The sequence below is a fragment of the Gallinula chloropus genome, assembly GCF_964237585.1.
Source record: "Gallinula chloropus genome assembly, chromosome: 3".
Lineage (NCBI taxonomy): Eukaryota > Metazoa > Chordata > Aves > Gruiformes > Rallidae > Gallinula > Gallinula chloropus.
The window spans coordinates 55199251-55222545 of record NC_140087.1 but is presented as its reverse complement, the minus strand read 5'-3'; the positions used below and the strand labels follow the sequence as shown (position 1 = coordinate 55222545).

Genomic DNA, 23295 nt, shown 5'->3' with positions numbered 1-23295 from the left:
TGATCCTGCTGGGCAGGCGGGGCCACTCTACCATAGGCATTAGTAATGGCTTTCTTCCCTGTGGCACCTTGTCACAGGATCCAACCTTTCCTACAACCCCGTGGTGGAAACAGTTTTCCACCCTCCCCACCTCCAGAAACATGCCTGCAGACCAGCTTCTGGTCCTGGGGAATGGACTAATGTCAGCAGCTGCACAGAGAAATTAAGAGTTGAAGCCAAGTGCGAAAAGAAAAGCAAAATAAGGACCAATCATCACTGTAGAAGATGGAGCTACCCTACCAAGGCAGCCAACCATACTCTCAAGAGCAATTCTCTGAGAGGGTCCTTCATCCAGCCCTCTAGGACTGCTAGGTCCATGCAATCAGAGACTTCCTGCAGTCAAGATGCAGCTTGGAGGAAGGACCTCAGGTTGCCAAGACCATCACTATTCAGCTTCTTCTGCTCTGTGCCACCACAGTACAACCTTGCTCCTTGCAGCTGCCTGGGGAAATCTTGGCAGAGGTTGACTGCAGATCCAGCAAATTCCACCCCCTCCTTCCCCCCTCCCCCTTCACCAGGGCGCTAAGAGCAGGGAGAGGAAGAACATCCATCCCAGCTGCAGCTGCCAACAGAAAAGCATGCACAAAGTCAAGGGAAGCACCTGAAGCTGATGTTTTGAAGGCGTCACTCTCCTTTCCTATCCCCTCCCTTTCACTGCAGACAGTGTCACAGGCAGATCTTCATTTCCTCTGCTGCCAGAAGTGAAGGTAATTAGATACCAGTATGGCCTCAGAATACTGCTCAGAGTAGAGATTTAATCATAGTCCTTGCGGCTCATAAACACTATGTTCAATTGGAGGCTACAAAAGGCAGCTAACATCTCCCATCAACTCCATGACCTGTAGTAGCCAGGGAGGAGCAGGAGGTTGCAGCCCTCTAAGTCAGCATCAGCCTACAATGATGACTATGGCAACCAACTCCTGCTGCATAAGGCTCCGATGCTGCTTGCTGCTGGTACTGATGCTTTCCCCTAAGCCTTGACTTGGTGGGGTTGGAGTAGGGCTGTGCCTGGCTAGACCCTAGGGTGATCTTAGGTGTGGAGGGGTCATGAGCTCACCTTTCCCCCTAGATTACTGGAGACATTAATGGGCCTCCAACATAAAACTTTTCTTTTAAGCCCACAGGCAGGCATCTGCCTCTCTACCCTATTTATATGACATAAACAGTTTCAAAACTAAGTGCACTTCAGATTAGTAATATGATGTAAGCAACTGAAAGAGGAATTAGGTGAATTAGGGCACCCAGTGCTTGAATAACTTGAGCTACCCAAAGGAAAAGAACTGACCTATTTCTTCCCTTTGCCCAAGACCAGCATCATCTTCTGCTCTGGCCACTCACATCAGTAACCACCAGCGTGAGTGTGTGTCACCATTGGGAGCCACTTATGAATTTGCCCAAGTCTGGGAACACAATTAGGATTACAGAAGGGGGGGGGGGTGGCAGGGGAACGTCAATGCTCAGTTGATGGATTGTGCCTGACCCATGAGCTCACCTAAGATCACCGTCTGTAGATCTGTATTTACCTTTCCAGGGAACTTGAAAAACAACTTCTGCCTGAGAGAGGAAAAACGGGAGGAGAGTCTGTGAAAGGCAAGTAGGCAACAGTTCCTGGCACTGCCTGTGAACTTGCAGAGCTGTACAGTCATTTGTGGGATGCAGGCTCTAGATTACGGCCATGTAAGGCCTGTCTCCCTCTCTTCCCCCACACTGGTCTGTGGAATGGAGCATGCAAAATAAAAAGGGAAATCTGAGACTCACACTGTGGCAGGCTGAACAGTTTACATTCTTGTCTGCCGTGATGTCCTCCTCCCAGCTTAGTCCTTATCTGTTTGACCTCGCATAGCCAGCATCAAAAAAGCTGATATTTAGTACAGAGGAATTCTGGAGTTCAAATGAGAAGCACTGTGAAGAAGAAATATGCTTGCAGTATACTGCTTCTGGACAATGTGGAATCAAAAGCAGAAACACAGAATGTCTGAGGTTGACAGGCACCTCTGGAGAGTGTCTAATCCAACCTGCTCAAGCAGGGTCAGTTAGAACTGATTGCTCAGAGCCACATCCAGTCAGGTTTTGAATGTCTCCAAGGATGGAGACTCCACAACCTCCCTGGGCAATCTGTGCCAGTGTTTGACCACCTTAACAGTGAAAAAATTACTTTAATGTCCTCAATTATAGGTTGTGACCACTGCCTCTCATCCTGTCACTTGGTACTGCTGGGAAGAGTGACACATCTTCTTTGCTGTGTCCTCCCATCAAGTTTTTACACAGTTTGGTAAGATCCTAGCCTCTCCTCCCAGCCTTAGCCTCTCTTTGTCAAGGAAAATCTTCCTGAGTTGCCTGGGATCTTATCACACTGGACCACGCATGAAAAACCTTCTTTTAAATCTCAGCCTCATGAGAGCGGGTGTTGCTCCCTGTGCTGGCAGTGGCTGAGCACTGCAGAATGGGGGCCTTGCTTGTGCCATGAGAGATGGAGCAGAAAATCTTGGACTGTTGCAACTGAATTCAAGAGCTTGTTATGACGACACGAAACTTCAGAGGGATCAAGTCATAGACATCAGTAGGAGTAGGACCTTAAGGTGGTAGTGTTTTTTTTAAAAAAATGCATCATTTGTTCCACTTCGGGGTATCTGATGCAATAACCGTGTCACAGTTTTCCTCTGTCACATCCTTCCCACATGACAGTGGAAACATCACTTCAAACTAGCATTCTGTATGCTCTCCTTTCCCCCACACTCCCACTCCAGCTCTACTTGCCATTAAGCTTTCTTCATGTTCAGCACATGCTTATTCTTTCCATCGGCTGCAGAATTTCTACACTGTTCCTGTAGCTACTCCTGCGGATTCTAGACCGAATTAAACAAAGAAAACAACCCCAACAATCACCAAAAGACTTCATCTGACAACGTGCCATCTCTGGCACCATGCGTGCAGGCCACTCCTCTGGGCTTGTGCTGGTCACAAAAGCCCTGTCCCAAGTAGGATCTTCCCTCCACTGTGCTTATAAGAAGACCGAGATGCCCTCATATGCTGCCTAGAGAGATGAGCCAGTTATTACTTCAGGAAGAAACACGACTCTGAGGGAAGTCCAGAGATGACTCTCACCTCATGGGGAGGGGACAAGCAAGAGGACTGGGAGCCTTTCTTTATTCTCGCACACAATAAAGAAATCACTGGGAATGGGAATGTATACTGATGCCGATGGAAAAGTTGTTGGTGCAGATGCTGCTGTCATCCTTTCTTTGCAAAAGGAATGGGCAATCTCCCTTCCAGCATGACTCTGCTCAGGAACAAACACCCGTCCCAGGGTAAACACACCAATCGCTTGCTTGCATGACAAGGTCTGGGCACTGCAGGGTGGAGGGAGGGTGAGCCTGTTTCAGAAGGCGGGGAAATTCCCTACACCAAGCAGGGGATAGATCTAAACTAAGATGAGGATGTCTGGAAAAACACTATTTCCATGTCAATGTGGTAGAATTTGGTCTCCCACAGCTAGGAGGCTGGTAGAAAATGGTTTGCTCCGCTGTGTGATTTCATCTTTCAAAACCAAATTATACTAACTGCTGTGGACATTCCAGTGCCTTCAAGCTAATGATGATAAAAGGCAGTTGCAGCCAGCCAGTGCTGGGAGGAAATCAGGTGGGAGGCCCAGCCTTGCAACCAGCATTTGCAGACAGGTAACGCTAAGCCCTTTCGAAGGGTGCTGTCAGCAAACAGGAGCTTAGGGAGCACTTCAGGTTGGCAGGAGGCAAGCAAGAACTGATCCCTCCTGCTAGCCTGTTTTTGGGAAGGGGGAGAGGAGGGGGTTATGCTGCCAAAGGAGCCGGTTTGACAAAATCGAGGCTGGATGTCTCTGCGCACCGGCATAATAGGAAAACCCTTCATGAGGCAGGAAATCCTGGAGGCGCTCCCCTTAGAGAAAGCTTGTGTGCAGTAGGAGATCAAATGGGGACTCCCCCATGCCCGAGGCCCTGTGGAGATAGTTATTAAGAGATGATGCCCTTGTGTCCTTCGGCATATTTACTTTTAATTGCCATGGCCCCCAGAGTAACTGTTTTTTTCCTTTAGCACCACCAGGACAAGTACATTTGGAAAAAACCTTCCAAAGGCTCTCTCACCCGCTGTCATCATTGACCTCGTGGAACATGGTGGGAGCTGGCTCCAGCTCTACAACCCAAACCCTCCGATGTCAGCTTCATGTCAACCTTCCTACAATACAGATTCCTGACTGCTGATCTCACTTCACACAGCCATATGCACATATTCCCCACTGTGATGAGTGGCACCTTCAGCATTCCCTATGACTTCACCAATATTCTCATGCACCAGCCACATAACTTACTCTGGCATCTTTCATGTTCCCCATGGCACTTTGAGAACACAAGGGTTTAAAAAAAAAAAAAAAAATAAAGGAGCAGGGGTTGTGTGGAGAGAGAGAGAGAGAGAGAGAGAGGGACAAGGACCAGCAGGAAGCCAAAGCAGACATTACTCTTAGGAAACTCATGAGTAAGGAGCAGCTTGGCCTAGCGCCAGCTTGGCTAGCCATGACTCACCTAACATCTCCTCCCCACCACTGTTTCTCTTTTAACTTAAATATGATATCCTCCACTCTTAACTTGGTGTATCTCGGTTCCTTCTAGTCCAGACACTGCAGCTTCCTCCCAGGTGAGCAAATGAATCCTATCTGAGCCTCCTCCTCCTTACTGACAGAACCATGTTCTCCACCCCACGTTTTCAGAGCAGAAGCTTTGAGTCCTTCTGGCTGAGGAGGTAGATTGAAAAAAAGAAAACTCACCTCAGCATGTGATTTCTAGCTCTATCCCTTTCTTTTTGAAGCCAGGATGAAAGGATTAATGCATTATTTGCCTTTTAGCCCAGGTGGTCTGCTCTGCTAGTCTCTGCCCCATTTACCATTGTTGCAGCTAACAGCTGTCTGGATTGCAGCTGCTCTAATGAAAGCAGCTCTGAAATGTGCTACAACCGGGCACCTGGCAATGCCATACCCATTTGTGCATACTGAAGGAACATGCAAGCTTTTAATTGTTCATGGCAAAGGGAGCTTTTTAATGACTTCAATTAACAGAGAGAGAAGAACTCCAGTTAGCTCTTGCTATACAAAAGAGTGTCCACAATGTCATTAAAACAAGATTTACAAGTGTCATAACTCTCAGCAGCATAGTCAACAATACAGCCAATCATTACAACTGAGCACCAAAGGAGAAGGGGGGAACATCACACCACCGAGGAATGAGAGGAAAAGAAAGGAGTACGGGGGAGAAGGTGCAGAGGAAAAAAGAAAAGTCATTTTTTCTTTTCAGTCTAAATTGATTTTATTCTAAAAATGCTACTCAGTTAAAATTGTAAAAGCAAACCATTTTAATATGTTCTTTCTTTCATAGCAGCAAGCTTTCTCTAACAAGCTTTTTGTTTTAGTGCAAATACTGTAGGCCTGTATTACAGTAAAATAACAAGAACAGAGAAGAGACAACACCAGAGAGAACGCCTCAGAGCTGAGATTCTCCAGGGCTGCAAGAACGATATCAAGATCACGACAAGCAAAGAAGGGTCCCAGTTCAGCAGTCACCTTTAAGAACCTCCTTGGCAGAAACTATTTCACTGTAGAGGAAAAAAGCCAACCCACTCCCGCCCTCCCCACCCTACCCCCCCCGAAAAAAAAAACCACCCAAACCCAAAACAAACCACCCCATAATCTAAAACTTCTGAGGGGAAAATATAAAAAATAAAAAATAATACATAATGGTGCCCCCAAACCTTCAGTAATCCTCATGGTTGCCTATGAATACTGATGCTTGATTCCACTTCTGGTACCTGCTTTGCAGTGGTGCAACGCTGTTCATGCTTTCAATTTGCCCCCAGGAGAGTGGAATCAGAATCAGTCCCCCTTCTGTATCTGAGGATCTTAAAGTAGACTTTAGTGACACTAGTAACTTATCGCTCTAATAAAGATGCACTATCCCTTATTGATGTTACTTTGAACTACACAGTATATCAAGATATATACAACATTTTATCCTCTCACTGAGCAAAAACAATTGGATACCTATTTTCTACACATTTTAATACGGCTTTAATATCAAGTAACCACAAACAAGAAAGTGGAATAACCCTTTAATCATACAGGACAGGAGGGGAACAATTAAGAAGTAAAACAGGTTGGGATTTTATTATTATCTTGTATTCTGAGATTTGTCCTCAACTCCACCTACTGTTCACAGAGGAATGATAATGCATCTTTAGAAACATACCTCTTTTTACATTTTATACAGACAACAACAAAACCCAGAATCTTTTAAAGAATCGATAAAGGTTATTAGCCTAAAAAAAGAAGAAGATTGGAGTATTTTTAATGCTTTCTTTATTATATCCAAGTCTTGAACAGAAAAAAAGATGTAAACATGATAAATAAATAAGAAATAAAATGTAGATTGTTCCCCCCACCTCTTAAAATGTTTGACTTGGCCTTCCTAATGAAAATGAACTAGTAAGTGTCATAATAAGATTTCTTACATTTCAGAAGTCTTTTTTAGAATGGAAAAAAAAACAAAAAGAAGAAAAAAAAATAAAAGAAGCAACAACCAAACACCAGGAATGTGAGTTGGGAGGATGTTAAATTAATGGCAGGCAGATCTGCTGGAGCAGGCACAAGACGGCTGCCTGCCAATAAATAATAAGATACCAGGGAGGAGAGGGGTGTCTTAGGTTTGTTTTCATTTTGTGTGGGGTTTTTTTTTCCTTTTCATTTAGGATGAAGGCCAAGTGGATCCTACATACAGTAAGCAGCAAAATTAAAGGTTCAGATGAACTAAATAGATCATTTAAATAATAATTATAAAAACACAACAGAGAGCTACTGTCCCCAGCATGTTGGTCCCAAATCCCATCACACCACGAGCAGTTTGAGACTTACCCAGTCTCCACACCTACGAGAAAGGAATGGATGAAGGCAATGCCACAACTGGGAAGGGGGAACGAGGGAAAAACCAGAATGGCAAACATCACCTGGAAGCTGAATGTTTCCTTCAACACACCTGCTGCTGCTCCTTCCAGTTTAGCATTGATTAATTTAAGATGCTATTAGAGGCTTTGTTGGGCCAGTCACTGGGGAGGTTGACCCAATATCAGTTGAAATTACCTGGGCCTTTTTTTAATTGACTTCAACAGCTCTTGGTCAGACATTAGTTATAACAGCTCCCACATCCCCATCACATGCAGAACATGGAGACACTGTACATTTAAGAATTGGCAGGGAAGGTACTCATGAAAAAATACCATTTTCAGGCTGGGGAAGACAGTCATTTCCCAAAAAACACACCAGTAAACCTGAAGAGAAGAATGCAGGGCCAGACCAAAAAGGCAGCAGAACTCAAGTTGCACCTGTCTGCCAGAAACTAAGCAAAAGGCTGATCCACAAAATACACAAGGCAGGAGACCAGTGATCCCAACACAGACATCCTCTGAGAGATCTGAGGGACAAAACGGGCAGGCAAAAGGTATTCAGGGTTTTTTCCAGATAGTAGAAAATAATCCTCTTTTCTTTTTTCACATTGTTCCTGTCAGTATCACAGGACAGAAAAGGGCACCACCCTGTCTTGTCTCTGAGAAGGTCAGTGACAAGGTAGTGGGCAAAGGACAGCTGCAGCTCCTTTTGGCAGTGATTCAGAGAACAAAACCAAAGGTAGTTTTCTGTTGTTCCACTAGGAGTTAAACTTACTCAGGTTTGGAGGTGGCATCTGACTTCCTGAAACCCCTAGCAGGAATGCTCCTGATCTCCTGTGAGACAGTGATCCTGGTCAGGCGGCCTCAAAAGTAGCTGCATCACTTTAGGATTCACCACTTGCTAATCACAGAATCACAAGGTTAGAAAAGACCTTTAAGATGGAGTCCAATTGTCAATGTTACATTCTCCTCAAAAACGGGTGGAAGTGACATGCAGAGCCATTTCATTGAAGAGTTTTAGACTCCTAATCCAGAGTGACCCAGGCAAGCACCTGGCAAAATGCAGTGGTTTCACCTAAAGTGATACCACCTACATAAAACCTTACGGAAACAGGAGCCACTGTGCTAACTGCGGGAAGTTTAAGGTCTACTTTATTAAAGAGGAAGTTTTGATGCTTGTGGAAGGACAAGAGAACTCCTTTATCAATTTTACTCACTGTATAAGCTCAATTTGAAACCTCTAGCACCAGTATGATGATGGAAGTGTTTAAACAATAAAGGAAAAGCCTGAATCACATTCAGCTTTATGAAGCAAAAAGATCATTCCTATCTTTCTATTTCTGGCAGATTTGGTAAATACCTAGGTTTAGAAATAATAGCAAGAATTAAAAAAAAAGCCTACCTTCAGAGCCAAAGTAGTGTCCCTTTGAAATGATTCAAGGAATGGGCAGTGGCCAGGGTTTGAGGGAAGCCAGCCCTGCTGAGTAAAGGTTCTGTTCCACAAGACTGAACCCTATTAAATCCTAGTGGAGTTGGCAGGGACTGCAGCAGTTCAGCATCTCACAGAACCGGCCCCGTAATCACATATTGCATTTCTCCAGGTCCAGCCTGACCAAGAAATACCCTGGTTTCAGTTGATTTTAAAAATTAATATAAAAGAACAAGAAAATTTCACACCAAAATAAATATCTTCCACCACAGCTTCAACAGGGAGGACCAAAGAGCTATCCCCTAAGTGACTTAGCTGGCAAGCTGGGCAATCCTAGTGTGCACATGGTCATGGTTTGTCAGTGCCTTGACATCAACAGGAATTGAGCTTGGCTCCAAGCGGGAACAGGTTAAACACATTACCATTTTCAGTAGTGAACATTTGTGCTGGAGAGCTTGTGCCCTCTGTGAGCACTTAATAGCAGCAGCCAAGCCCACAGGTTGGAGAAGACAAGGACCCTGGCTAGGGGAAGAGCCCTCTGATGTGTTCTTCGTGTTTCTGGTTGACTGGGGGTTTTCTTTTTGTCTTCAGGCCAATTGACCCCAACAAAACCAGATCAATTATAATGAAAAAAACCCCAACAAAACCAGCCAAACAGGAAACAAGCAGAGGCCAAACACCAAGATGCAAATAATGGTAATCAATTTTCCTCCACTGTCAATTTGTCATTCATAACCAGAGGTTATCAGCAGCCCTGTGCTGGTTCAAACAGGTCATTATTTCAACTGTTCCATTACTGCCTGGTCAGGAGCACCTCGTGGCCTGTGCTGAAGGTTGGACCACTGCTGTTCCCCCAACCTTGGAAACTGGGAATATCTGAGCAAACAACATCCCCTAGTATCAACTGGTGGATGTGTGCTGCTTTGTTTCCCAACAATGAAAAAGTCATCAAGAGTATAGCCAAGTTTCACCCTCTTACCCGCTGCCAGTCTCCATCCTATATTTATAGGCACCTGATGCCACCTCTTTTTCGGTAGCATGTTCTGCATACGGCCAGGGGGAAGGGAGGATTTACTAACAGGAAGAAATCGGCCTCTGAATCAGGAGCCCTGATGGGGAAGAAGATGCAACGTTCCCTAGACAGTGAGCAGCCCAGGAAAAGTAAACAACAAGCAGCAGATTTGATATCCACAAACTGGGGTAAAACCCTGCCAAAGACACTGGTAAGTGCCAGCCCAGCAGCTTTTCTGATGCTGCTTTGGCCCTGAGATGCTAACTTGTTTTTTTGAAAAGCCCAAGGGGAAAAATGATCTACATTTTTAAAAACAAAGGTTTCCATGTGAGCCTCCTGCTGTCTCTTGTGCCCTAGGCCAGAGTTACAAGCTCTGCCCTTACTGTTGAGCCCTCGGGCTCCTCTTAGTCCCCCCTCTACTGGACCTCCCAGCCATCCCCCTCCTGCCTAGGCAACCCTACATTTCCCACAGCCTGTCCCAAGAGGAAAGGTCCTAACAAGCCTTTAGAGTTCAGAGCAACTGGATGAAATGTCGTGGGATCGACAACATTGGAAATGGTAAGCACAGAGTGAGAGAGAGGGAAAGAAAGAAGTTGTAAGTTCAACTAACCAGAATGATCTAAGCACAGAGCACAACCGATCAGATCAATTCACAAAGGAAAGGGACGACTAGCAACTGCCTGCAGCTCGCCTTCAGTCCTGGCCAGGAGTGCTCCCTAAGTCCACTACGGCCATGAAGCAGTCTCCAGAGGGGACGTCACCCTCTCCAAACAGTCCTGGCGCGTCAGTCCCACCCTTGCCGTTTCCTGCCTCCAAGGAGCTGGCTTTGGTCCTCACTCTCCTTCCTGGAGCTGCAGGGCTTTCCCATCCTTGTTCTTGCTGCCCTTGTGCTTGAACGATCCTGTGCCTGTCTCTAATCCCATGGAGGGGGTCTCCCCCCATGGTGCTGGGGGGGATGTAACACACTGGCAAAATGGGGGGCCGCAAGGGGATTACAACGCCAGCAAGGTGGGAGAGTTCAAGGAATCCGAGGACTGGTCACCGCTGCTGCTGCTCCTCCGGTGAGCTTTGGAGCAGGACTCGGATGGGGAGAGAGGAGACTCCTGATCCAACACATTGGGGTAGGTGAACACCAAGTTGGAGGAGCCTGGAGTGATGGCTGGTGTTGAGGTCACCACGATGGGAGTGTTGAGTGCCTCCTCCCCATAAAAACCTCCAGCAATGCTGATGGGCTTAATGACAGACCTCTGGGATTTGTCAAGGACCAGAGAGGAAGATGGGATCTCTTCTTCCACAGGCTCCTGCTTCACCACCACTGCTCCACTCGCTCCAGTCCGAACGCTCTGGAGGCTGCTAGATGGTGGGCTCCGACGTTCCTCAGGGCTGATTTTGCACACAGGGCTGTGAGCCACCAGCATAAACTCCAGCTTCTCCTTCTCCTTCTGGAGCTCAGCAATCTCCTTTTGCAGCACTGACTTCTCCTCCTCCAGCACTTCAGTTTCCTGCAGACAAAAAGGGAACAAGTAAGTATCAGAGGCTCTGGCACTGCTCCTCACCTGGACATGGCCATCAAGTCCAGTTCCCACCTGGTATGGCAGATACACTCCAGACTCTTCATCAGCCAAGCAGGCACCAGGTCATTGCCAGCTGAGCATCCTGTATTTCATGCCAATAGGCTATTCCCAAGCTTCACCAATCTGTGCTTTATAAGCAGTCTTTACATGAGCTCACCTTAATTTTCTCATGGCCAGCTTCTACCACACTGTCTTTGCCTGTGATTTAAATAATTCTTCTCCCTTACTGTGTGCACCTGACAGACACCTTAGCAGAGAGGACTCAGATCTCCTCCCATCATTTTTTGTGTTGGGTAAGCCGTGCTCTTTTCCCTTCTTGGACGGAGGTAGCATACAGCAATCTCTAAACTGGTTCCATTTTCCTTCTGTAGTGCATATTCCAGATGAGGTCTGACACTTGCACAAAGGACCAACCCTTTCATTTCCACTGGATTATCCCTTGACGCATCCTAGGATTAATACATTTACCTTTCCCATGGTCACATCACACTGATGGCTCATAGTCAATCCATGAGCGATTAGTACCTTCCTGTGTGAGGAGCTCACCATGTCACAGAACTCACCCTCAGTCCTTCAGGATATGACCTCTCACTTCACACTCCTCTCACTTCTATTACTTTAGTCATGACAATCCTTAAATTCTTCCTATAGGATGCCCTGCCTCCCCTACGCTGAGAATACCTCCCAAATTTGAGTCAGCAGCACATTTCACCGGTGTGCTTTCACTGCTGCTGCTGCCTTTGTTACTAAGATCACTGAATACAACCAGCCCCTGGCTGGTTCCTGACTAGAAATTCTGGAGCCTTCCCTCCAGCCCCTTTCAATGTAACCCATCCTTGTCTCCTCTTCCACCTGTCCCTTACCCCCCCTGCCATGGTTCTGACACTCATCCCTACTTTCTTCAGCTTAACTAGTTATTTCCCTGGTGGCACCAGACCACTGCTTCCTTTGTGCGGGGAAATCAGTCACCCCCACCAAAGAAAGGTTAGCCTAAAGGCTGTAGCTTTGGTAGGTATGCATAACATCTGCCTCCCTTTTCACTGCTTTCAGATGATTTTACCATCTTCAGTGCTTTTTGTCCTTAAAGCCTGCCTCCTTTAAGGCACACAGCATCTTTATTTCCACTTACAGAAGGAGACTCTAGTTGGGTGACTATAAGGGAAGAGAGCTCCTCAGACATTTTGGACAGTCAGCAAGGAGAATTTAGGCTCCTGAGCTCTGGGCCGAGCTCTCATCACCATCAATGCAGGAAGAACGCCACCAGGAAGCCTTGGAAGGCAAAGGCAGCATGTGTTCTGCAGCATCTTCCTCAAACATGCTAGCGGAGGGAGAGCAATGCCTTGCGAGCTGGTCCAAAGGGCGGGTGACAAGGAAGGAGAAATGTATGCAGAGCACATACCGCCTGGAGTTTCTCTGTTAGCTCTCGACGCCTGTTACGACACTTAGCAGCTGCCAGCTTGTTCCTCTCTCTCCGGATCCTTCGCTTCTCTTCTTCCTCAGGCGACAGCTGTGGGCAAGTGCCAAGAAAACCCACAATCAGATCTGAGCAAGGCATTCCTTGAAGTTCGTGAGATTTTAACAGCAACGCAAAGGAAGAAGGCCTGATCCAGCAGGATGCTGAGCACTCCCCCTCTTCACTGATGTCAGCAGAAGATGAAAGTGCACAGTATCTCTGCCTGCACCGGGTCTTAGCAGAAGGGTGAGGAGAAGATGAAGCGGGGAAATGGGGGGGAAGATTGTGTAAGAGGACAGTGCATCTGCACCAAGGCCAAACAGATAAAAGATGCTCTGATTGTTTCACAACTTGGGTGGTACGTTAAGCAAAACCAGAGCACGATGTTGTAAGTGCCTCTTTCAGGAAAGAAAAGATCTTCTGCTTCCCACACAAAAAAATAGTTGTTAGCTTGAAGATTGGGGATGGGGTGGCGGGGAGACAGGGAAAACAGCAGAACTCCCATGAATCCGTGAAGCAACAATGATTTATACCACCCAAAAATCTGACCTCAGATTTTCAAGTACTCAGTGAGATAAGACGCTGTGCTTCTTGCATCAGCAGGCAAGGCCCCAGCGATATCAAGGGCTTCCTGAGGCCAGCTTACATCCTCACCGATGTCAATCAGGAGCAATTCCATAGAAAACCATCCAGCAACACTCTTGCAAAACTGGAGGAAGCGAGCAGGAGCTCACAATTTCTGGTCAAGCCAGGCCTAGCTTTTTGGGGCTCTTACAAATCCCGGCAGCAGCAGGTAGGCTGTCACCACTGCCAAGGCCGGGGAGCCAGTACAGCGGCCTGTGAACAGGGCTGGCAATGGCATGGGTCACTGCTGTGGCATACGGCATGCAGGAGCTGGTGCAACTGAAAATAAAAAGAGCTGTGGGGATTCACGGCCCACACTCGGCTGCCGAGCAGCCCTCTGCCCCACACAGTGGATTCACAGGGCTGGTGTGCGCTGTGGGGGCTTTAACTGGCTGACAGCAAACAAAAGTGAAACAAGCACCCTGCAAAGCACATGTCAGCTCTCATGCAGTGCCAGCAGAGAATGGGGGAAAAACCCCACCTTTTATTGAAAGCTTTGAGTTTTACTGTCTTCAGAAGCTGTCAAAATTGTAAATGGTATGTATATTTGCAATATACATCCTTTTACTATCTTTTTAGTGTAAGCTTTGCTCTAACCTCATACTGGTTTGTTTTGGTTTGCTTTATTTCCTTAATTTCGATATCTGCAGTTTCGGGGAGGTTACTTCAGCCTGTGGGCATTCCCCTTGCTTGCTTCTGGTTCAGGTTTTATTGTGGGGTTTTTGTCGGTGCTGGTTGGTTGGTGTTTTTCCTCCAGGATCTGGTCCATACCTGCGATTTCACCTGCATGCAGCAGGAGCCCCCAGATGCACACTGAGCAGCACAAGCATTTCTAGGACTTCAGGACACAGATTTTAGCCCTGAAAACTTTTCTATGGGCAGATCACAGTGCCCCATCTCAGAGTGGGGGTACCTCCAACCCCACCCCAGGCAGCAGCCAGCAGGGCTTTGTTATAACTTCCCCCAGTAAGGAGCTCCTGCAGGCACCAGTCTCCCCACTACAGCACTGCCTGCTCACCTTCCAGCCTGCACACGTTCAGGAAAGAAATGTATTTGCACACAAGTATCTGCAGTTCAGCAAAGCCTTAAGCACGCACACGGATTCTGTACTGACTTGGGGCCTCTGCACACAGTTTTCAAGAGCTCTTTCAAGCTTCAGAAGCACAAGCCTCATTGAAATACATTGGGACTGAAATAGCTTCTCCCAGGGCCTTTGGTAATTTTAAAATTATCTGTCTCAGAAGGCTATGCTTTGCAGAAGTCTCACAGACGGGGCTGTAGCCCCTAATCTGGACGTGCTTAGCATTATACCAGGTCTAAACAGGAATATGCTGTCAGCGGTTGCTGGATTTGTTTGAAAGCGGTTGGATTTGGCACTCTTCGTGCCCCTGCTGTACGCGTTATCTGTAGCTTGTCCAAGCCCAATACGTGCATTCGCTGGCAGAAGCGTTCATCAAAACAGGCTCTTTTCATAAAGAGTTACACAATGTTTTCCAAAAAGGCACTCCGATGCAGTGCTCAAAGCACCAACAGCGGAAACCTGAGCCAAAGAGCCACTAAAGCGCCCGGGTACTGCCTTAGCACGTGTCTAATCAAAAGGACTTGGCTTTGAATGACCCACAATGAACGGCTTGCAAACAAGCCACAGGCCAGGAATTGCTTGGCAGGCATCCTTCAGCAAATAACTCTGAACAACAAATAAAGCGGAGAATATGGTGATCTCTTCACGGCCAATTTGTGAACACAGAGGCAGCATTTGTCAAACAAATTAGTTGTTGCTAATTATTCCCCCAGTTCTCGTGAGAGCTTCCCTGGCTTTGGACACCAGCCCTGCACGAAGGAACTGGGAGGTAGCTCCAGCTGGTGGAAAGGGCTGGCATCTACCCGAACCACAGCAGCTGCCCCATCCTTCCTCCCCAAAACGGGTCCTCAGTGCACCCATACCGGCTCCCTGCACAGAGGTGCAGCTCACACCAGACAAGTGACTTTAACTCCTTCCCTACCTCTTAAGTCTAAACCAGACAGCGACTCCACATCACATAATCAGGACTGTGAATCAAAACAGATGACGTGGACATAAAAGTAGGGCTGGTGAGTCTTATTAGAAACAGACCTCATGCAATAGCGTGTGCTCACGTACTGAGGGTGCGCAGTGCATCTTGTTACGCTGCTCTGCAGTGACCCGCACAACTGCTGCTTGGGAACAACTCAGGGAGATCCAGACTGTTCAGATTTTTAAAAATGTTTAATTTTTTTTTTTTTTTTTAAGAAATAAAGACTATTTCTTGCTAAGAAAAATATATTGACAGGCCTGAAAGGATTTCCAGAAGATGAGGTGTCGGCATCTAGTCTACCAAACTGGCCCAGCACAGGATTTGAGGTCTTAGCTCGACAATCCCATCAGGAAGCTGAGCACAGGGCAGCCACCCCATCCCAGGTATGAAAGTGCCACTGGGTTGGGAGCAGGAAAACCTCTGCTTATGGGATCCCTGCCTCACTGGTGTAATGAGATTGAGCGACTGCATGTTTGTAGTAGGAAGGTGGATTTAGATGCCAGACATCCAGAAGGGTCTTGCTACTAACAGTGGAGGTGCACTAGGGAAGCTGTTCCTTGCTGCACAATGCTGTCTGGTACTGGTGGTGTCACAGAAAAGCAAGACTGGAGCCACATGAGCTGCCACAGAGCAGATATAAGACACCAACTGATGTAATTTGGATATCAGATTTGTAAAGGAGCTCCTCTGCTTGCTCAGGGGTTTCTTTCTGCCTGGAGTGGCAGACACACTCAAACTGAAACCCAACTTCAGAGTTTCACCTGCCTTTGAATGAGAGCCACAATGTGTGGTCCAGGGGTACGAAGCATTTGATGGAGACTGGGTAAGTTTCACCATTCGATGAGGAAGCATCAATAAAAATGACCCACTAACTTACACCGTACACCACCCTGAGAAACCCCAGCACCTGTACAGCACAAAGGATGGACCTCAATGCCCTCCCCCTGGGGCTAGGAGGTCCCACGACAGGGCAGAGAGAGGCAAGTCACTGTAGGCCCGTTCCTGAGGCGCCCCGAGCTGCTCTCCCCAGCATGGTTACCTGCTCATCTCTCCGTCTCCGTCCCACTGTGGTCCCGATGGTTTTGATCACACCAGGTCGCTGAAGGGCCGTGTGCCCAGCCACTGAAGACAGTGAGGGCAGCGGGTGGCTGTAGGGGTGCGAGCGAGAGTATGGGCTTGACATGGAGGTGATGACGGTGGGCTGGACCATCCACTGCAGGTCTTGGCTAGTTGTGATGGCGTTGATCGTAGGGATAAAAGCACTGCCCGATCCTGGCATATCTACTCGAAATTTCTAGGAGGAAAGGCAAGGGAGAAAAGAGAAAAGAAGAAACCATCAACGAAAGCAGAACGTAAGTGGTTACTCCGAAACCAGGTAGACCCCTCAGGGCCAGAACCAGTGAGGATCAGAGCAGCACCCAAAGCAAAGGCACTGGCTGATGGTGCTTCTGTAGCATCCCAGGCTACCCTGCCTGCTGCAGCTTCCCCAGAAAGGTGCTGGGCTCACGCACTTCTTTGGAGCAGCCCTGCCCTCTCCCAGGCCCCTTCCTCATCCCCCACCACACACCTCCCCAGCATCCCCTGTGCCAGCCTCCCCTCCTGGGCTGCCTCCCCGTAGCCGCAGACTCCTGCCTGTGCCCACTGGTCCTTCTGGCGTGGAACGAAAGGGGAATTAAGGAGTTTCTAGAGAAACACTTCCCTGCCAGTCCAAAGAAAAGGAAGAGAAACTTCAGTTCCGAATTGCTGTTCACAAACAGAGCAAAGCCACCTTCTACCAAAGGATTCCCCTGAAATTTGGGTTGGGTCCATGCAGGGTTTGGTACAGAGAGCGCAGAGACCTGCTTCTCGTTCAGTGGTTCTGTGCTCCTCACACACACACAAGAGCGCAAACAACCGGCCCCGGGATGGTTACGTGCGAGGATATGTATTTTAATAGCAGCCTATAAAATAGGTATTAGGATTCAGATCGGACACGTTCCCTGCAGCTCTCTGCACTGTCTAGACAAAACAAGGCAGCAGTAAAAACCAAGGCAGCAGGTAATGATCTCCTCCAAAATACATGTACACCTTGTTTCAGACAGAGGTAAATCCATCTGGATAATATGCTGGCACTAAACTGCAAGGAAAACAATCGCTTGTCCCCGGAGGGGGAAGCAGGGGAGAAAGAATGCTTTTGTCTACGCTGAGCTCCTTCAGGAGGCTTTCAATGGTTAGGCTCGGTTTTACAGACAGACATGTCCTGCTCCAGCAATCGCTGTGCAAGGGACAGGGCTCGTAGGACCAGCAGCTGTCAGTGCCACCGATTTGTAAGCTGTGAAATGATCTCGTGTAAGACACGCATTTTTGGGTCAACAAAGTAGTTTCCCAGAGAAGCGAAAGCCCTTGCATCAGCCTGACCTCAGCTCAGGTAAGCGTCCCAGATAAGGGACAGCACTTCAACACAGATTTCCTTCTCAGGGTGTGCCTAGTCAAGCACGTTAAGTGCTTTGTTAAACCAAGGCTACTGCAAATAGTATTTCACATTCTGATAGCTGCAGCATTTCAGGCTTATATTAGCCATAAGAAGTCCAGTTGCCAACATGGGGAGACCAGAAGATCCAGTCTGAATACTGGCAAATGCCGACTTAGAGCTTCGGACAGCTCAAAAATCTAGCAAGAAAGGACAAGAGAAGGAAGGAGTGAATCAAGTGAAGTGGGTGGGGGAATTACACAGGCAGGATGACACTGGCACCAAGACCTTGGCAAAGGCCCCACCAGAACCTCAGAGATTCACCCGGAGCTCGAGCCCAGCGCAGCCTCAGCAGCACCCTGCATTTCAGCGTGTGCACCGCCTGTGTGGCTGCTCCCAATTAACTACAGAGGGACAGAGCCGCAAGCTGTCAACGCTACAGAGGAGTTTATGGGCACAAATCCCCTTCTTCACTCTGCCCAGTGTAGGTTGTGGCCGCGTGACACAGGCAGGGATGTGCACCTCGGTGCCTCCACAACTGTAACACCTTAATAAAAGGATCTTATCCTTGCAGAAGGGAGGAAGGTCAAGACTAATTAAACCACAGGTGCTCAGGGGATGCAAGTTCTACTTCAAGCTCCACAAGTGGCTTCTACCTTGACCCTCACCTGCCTGCGCCACCATCCCTCCTGTAGCCAAAAAGCAGAGAAGAAAGACCCCTGTCTTCTTTGCAGGGACACCAGAATTTTTTTGGTGCTTTGCTATGCAAAGACACTGCATTCCAAAGGAAGTGACCTTTGCAGCGGTGCCACTTACTTCAGCTTCCAATACCCTGCTAAAAATTCCCATCAGAGGTCTGGAGAGTCAGACCCACCACCAAATCAGCCATGTAAAATACAAGAGTCTGACACAAAGATCCAGCTCCAAGTTACCAATAAAGTGACTACCCCACTTGCAGCCACTCTCGCCTTCAGCTTAGGGCCCTTCTCTAACAGTAGCAGAGGCCTCCTGGACAGCAAAGGGGAGCTGCTCTGTCCAGCCACATCCCTCAGCAGCTCCAGGGTGTCTGCCTGCAGACCCAGGGAAAGAGACCAGCCAAACTGCAGTCCCTGCCTGTGACACGCTTCCACCTCTATCACCAGCTTCCTTTCTAATCCTTCAAAATAGCTTAAAAAAAACACCCTAAACTTGTATTCTGTATTTCCTAAAGGCGGTATTTTTCCCAGATGGAAAATTAAGGGACATGCTGCTGTGACAGGCTGACCCTGCAGGTATGGGGTGCTCAGGCTACTGCTGCGTTTTACAAGGGTTGCTTCCCGACCAGTCAGGCTCTCCCCACACACCTCGCTTTCCCTGCTAGGACACTGCACTGGATTAGCTTTGCTGTGTCAAAACGCTGCTGCCAGCTCCCCTCCCACCCCACGGCAGCCATCAGCTCTGACCCCTGGGACACGGCTGGTTTCAGTGGCAGGTCCCAAATTCCCTGCCACCTCCCCTGCGCAGTCCCTTTGGGCACCAACCTTCTCCCCTTGGAGCTCCAGGCCTTTCCCCAAACCGACGCCCAAACTTGGCTCTCCCCTTAGAGAGCTTCGATCTCCGCAGCAGCACGGCTCACGCTCACCCACCTCCCCACTTCTCCTCTTTCCAGACCCCCTCCTGCCATTTCCTCACCCAGAACACCCACAGCTCTCTTCTCCTAACCCGGGAGAGGCTCCTGCAAGCAACTCTGCCAGCTCTCGGTTCTCCTTATCTACGAGGAATTCACACTGCTACAGAAGAGATTTGGCGATAGCCAGATTGCAGGGCTACACACGCAGCACGAGCTCAACCACGAAGCCACCGCTCTCCTCCTGACCCAAGCAGCACGTAGACAGAAGGTATCATTAAAGAAAGAAAACAAAAAAAACCCCCAACAACAAGAAAGCACTTAGGCAACAAACAGAAAGAGTCCTGTTATTAAGAGTGTGAAGAACTGAGGTCAGTGCCTGCTCTGCCTTAAAAATATGGGGTTGGAGAGGAGCCTCCCCCCCCCCTCCCCGAACCGTAGTTGAGGGAGATGCCAGTGAGTCCTGCCCTGGGCAGGGACAGGCTACATTAGCAGGTCACAACTTAGGAGCACAGGAACATTTTAGGCTCTGGCTCCGTGGCTCCCTTCTGCATCTCAGCGCGGGGTTTCTATAACCGCACCCTGCTGCGTCTCTTCTCCCCTCCAGACTTTCACTTACATGTGTAACTGCAAGCGCTGAGCGGCACCAGAAGCCGGTCTAGAAAAAGGTACCACAACCACGGAAAAGAAAAAAAAAGAAAGAAAAAAAAAATGCAACAGTGAAGCCACCAAGAAAGCCACCCCGAGAGGTTTAACAGCTACCCAGCCATCAAATACAGGGTGTACGGGGTGTACCCTACAATAAGTACAAGGCCCCTGATGGCTCTTCCATATTGTGCATCTCCTCAAAAGTCCATCTGAGGAGACTTTCCCCATCAGATATCCCAGCACTGTGTCTTTGTCTCCTTTGGGACTTTGAGACAAAGACACAGTGCCGGGATATCTGAGGGGAAAGTCAACTGGTCTGAAAGAGTACACAATCTCTTCCCATTAAAGTCTATGTTTACCACATGGCAAGTCAGCGATTAGGAAAATAGCATGACACGCAACTTGAAAGAAAAATGTTCCAGTACTGCGTTGTATGGGAAAAATAATTAAAAAGCATCAAAGTTTTGGCTCAGAGACGCAGTTTCCACTTAAACATGTGACCAATGCATCTTTGGGAAGGGGGGGAAAAATTAAATAATAAAACAAAACACACAGCACTGGAGAAGAAATTTCTACAATGCTTATTTTTTTTTCAGCGATAAAAACTCTCTGCAGGTCTCTGTAGACCAGAATCAGCCGAACAACCCGGCTGCTAGGGTAAAGGCAACGCTTACATTTGATCTTAATCTACAACATCTGTAAGGATCAAGGGAAAGATGAAGCGCGAGGCCTTGAGAAATCTCCCTGCTTCTTAAAGAAAACATTTATGTTCTCGCTAAGCCGGCATCCTGCTCAAAGCCCCGTTTGAGATAGTAACCCTAGAAACTGGACCAGCCGCGCACACCAGCTGCCCGGGGAGGACGTGTAGCCCCAGAAAATAAAAAGGGGAAAACCCAGTTATGGGCCAAACCTCAAGAAGAGCTCAAAATTAAGCGGCACCCGAGTTTCGCCACCTCCTGCAGCAAGCGCTTGAATGCGGCGCAGCTGCTGAATCACAAGAGGAAAGGCAGAGAGAAGGGTTTGCTGCTTGACGGGCGTTTTCAGATTCTCAGCCATCCCCCCACCCCCCTTCCCGCTCCTCCACCTTGTCCCGGCATTTACTGTAAACGAGGGAATTAAGAGCCGGAGCTGAGCTCCAGTCCCTGGAAGGCTCGGTCCGCAGCCCGCAGAGGGCACCAGCGAGATGCGTTTGGAGAGGGCTGGGAGCGGCGGCGAGTCATTTCTGGTAAAACTTCTTTAATGTGAGGAATGTCACGGGCTGGTACGGTTGGCAAAGTTTTAGACGAGACTTTCCCTCCCCTCCCCGTTTTGGTTTGGGTTTTTTTTCCCCCCCTCTTTCAAGCGATCCTCTGCCTTCTCGCTGCGGTGGCAGCGATGCGCTCGTACCGCCGGTTCGCTCCTACAAGCCGCACAAGAAGTAATATCGTGAGGAAAGCGCGGAGGGTGGGGGGGGGGGGGGGGGAAAGGAAGACCAACTCTGAAAAGGCAAAAAAAAAAAAGAGTGAGGCTGGGCCAGCTGATGTAAACAAGTTATGAAATAACCCAGGTTTGTATAACTGGTGCGATTGTGTAATGCCTTCCCCAGAAGCGGTGGATTTAGTCGATGTAAGGCATATAAGGCATTCCGAGGTGTTTTCTTAGGTGTGTGTGGGGCGGAAAGACCCACCAAACCCAAAAAGCACCCTCAAACCACCCGTGAGTTCACGCCGCTTCCACAGGAAATATCTCCCATTCTTCAAGCGCCGGCCGGCAGCGGGAGCTTGCGGGGGGAGCAGGGCCGGCCGGCGCGGGGAGCGCCCCGGCAGGAGAAGGAGCGGCCGGGCGGAGCAGAGCGGCACCGCCGCCGGCCTTCGGGTCTCGCCAGACAGAGGGGCAACAGCAGCGTCACCGCCACGGAGCCAAACTTGGTGGCGCTGGGTTGCGGGGAGAGGGGGGAAATGCGTGCGAGAAGCTGGCGGGAGGGGTGGGGGGGGGGCACTTCAGGCGCTCGGAAAAGCGACAGCGCAGCTCAAGGCGCTCTCTGCCTGGCTGGCGGCGGCTGCAACGGGCGCCTCGAAAGTAACTCCGGCGGCACCTCCCCGCGTCCCAGGGCGGGCGCCCGGGCTGGGGCGAGCGAGCCCGGGACAGTGCCCGGGAAGAGCCGGGTGAACCGTGGGGGGGCACGGAAAGAGCTCCCGACGAGAACAAAAGCAGGAAGGAGGAAGAGTCCGGTGCGCCCGTGTGTTCGCCTTACCGGCCTCGGAGACAAGTTGCCCGCAGGAGCCCTTCGGATTTCCGAGCTGGCCCTGGCCCGCCGCCGCGGCGGGTCCCCGAGCAGCAGGCGGGGTCTCCTCACCGACACCCGCGCTTTACCTGGGTTCGGGGCGGCGGAGGCAGCCCGCCGGGCGCTCCTTGCCCGCACGTCCCCGCTCGGGCCAGGCCGCTGCCTCCCACGACAGCCCCGGCCGCGGGTGGGCACCCCCGGCCCCCACGAGAGAGGAAACTCCGTTCAGCGTCCCGCCCGGAAAGGGTCGCGGCACTCGCTGCGGAGCGGACAGGGAGGGAAGCAAAGAGGGAGGGAAGAAAAGCGGCGGCCGCCCCGCCGGGAGCGACGGGACGGCGGCTGCTGGCAGCCCGCACCCCGGCACCGTCCGCGCCCCCGCGGCCGGCGCCTCTCCGCCGGGCGCCCGCGCCTCCAACCGCGGAGTAAGCGCCGCTCCCCGGGCGTGGCGGTGAACTCCCGTGCCGGGAGCGCTCGCAGCAGCCCCCGAAGGGACTGGGGGAAGAACGGCAGCGCCCGACCCTACCTGCTGGGCTGCGCCGCTGGAGTAGGTCTCGGGATGTCCCGGGGAGCCGCTGCTGCCTCTGGAGGAGGTGTCGAAGTTCCCGGGGTAGTCCTGGTACATGGTCCGAGGTCGGGCCGGGGGAGCCGCGTCCCCGCCTTCCCGTACCGACAGCCGCCGCTCCCTCGCCGTCTCCCCGCCCCCTTCTCCCTCCCGACCTCTTCGGCTCTCTCTTGCCTTTCGCCTCCCAACGCTCGCCGCGGAAAGAGGGGAGGGAAAAAAAAAACACCAAAAAAAGAAAAAAGAAAAAAAAAAAGCTTTGGAGGGAGGAGGGTAAAAAAAGGTAAAAACAGAACAGGGGAGGAGAAAAAATACAGAGGGGGAAAAAAAGGGAAAAATAAAATAATAGCGACAATAATAATAATAATAATAATAATAAAAGAGGCTCAGGCGGCAGCGAAGCGCCGACGGGACGGGAGGGCTCGGCAGCGCCGCGGGAGCGGAGCCGTGCGCGCAGACAGGCACTAGCAGTTGCGGGCAGCGTGTGCGCCGATGTCCTCTCTCCGCGCTGCCCGGCGAGACTCGCCCCGCCGGCGGAGCAGCCCCGGCCCCGGGGGCTGCAAGGCGGAGCGGCTGTCCTCCTCCTCCTCCGCCTCTCTCTCTCGTTCCCCCCCTCCTCCTCCTCCCT

At 49.8% G+C, this 23295-nt stretch overlaps 1 protein-coding gene across 1 annotated transcript; it reads right to left on the bottom strand.

Moving 5' to 3' along the window:
- Window positions 1-10429: 10429 nt before the first annotated feature.
- Window positions 10430-22847, bottom strand: FOSL2 (FOS like 2, AP-1 transcription factor subunit; the record flags this gene model as incomplete). Its single annotated transcript, XM_084261691.1, has 4 exons — window positions 22632-22847; window positions 16182-16436; window positions 12411-12518; window positions 10430-10939 (listed from the first exon to the last, which is right to left on the bottom strand). The coding sequence occupies exons 1-4, from the start codon at window positions 22728-22730 to the stop codon at window positions 10430-10432; spliced, it is 972 nt and encodes a 323-aa protein (XP_084117817.1). The 5' UTR covers window positions 22731-22847.
- Between the last annotated feature and the right edge of the window lie 448 nt (window positions 22848-23295).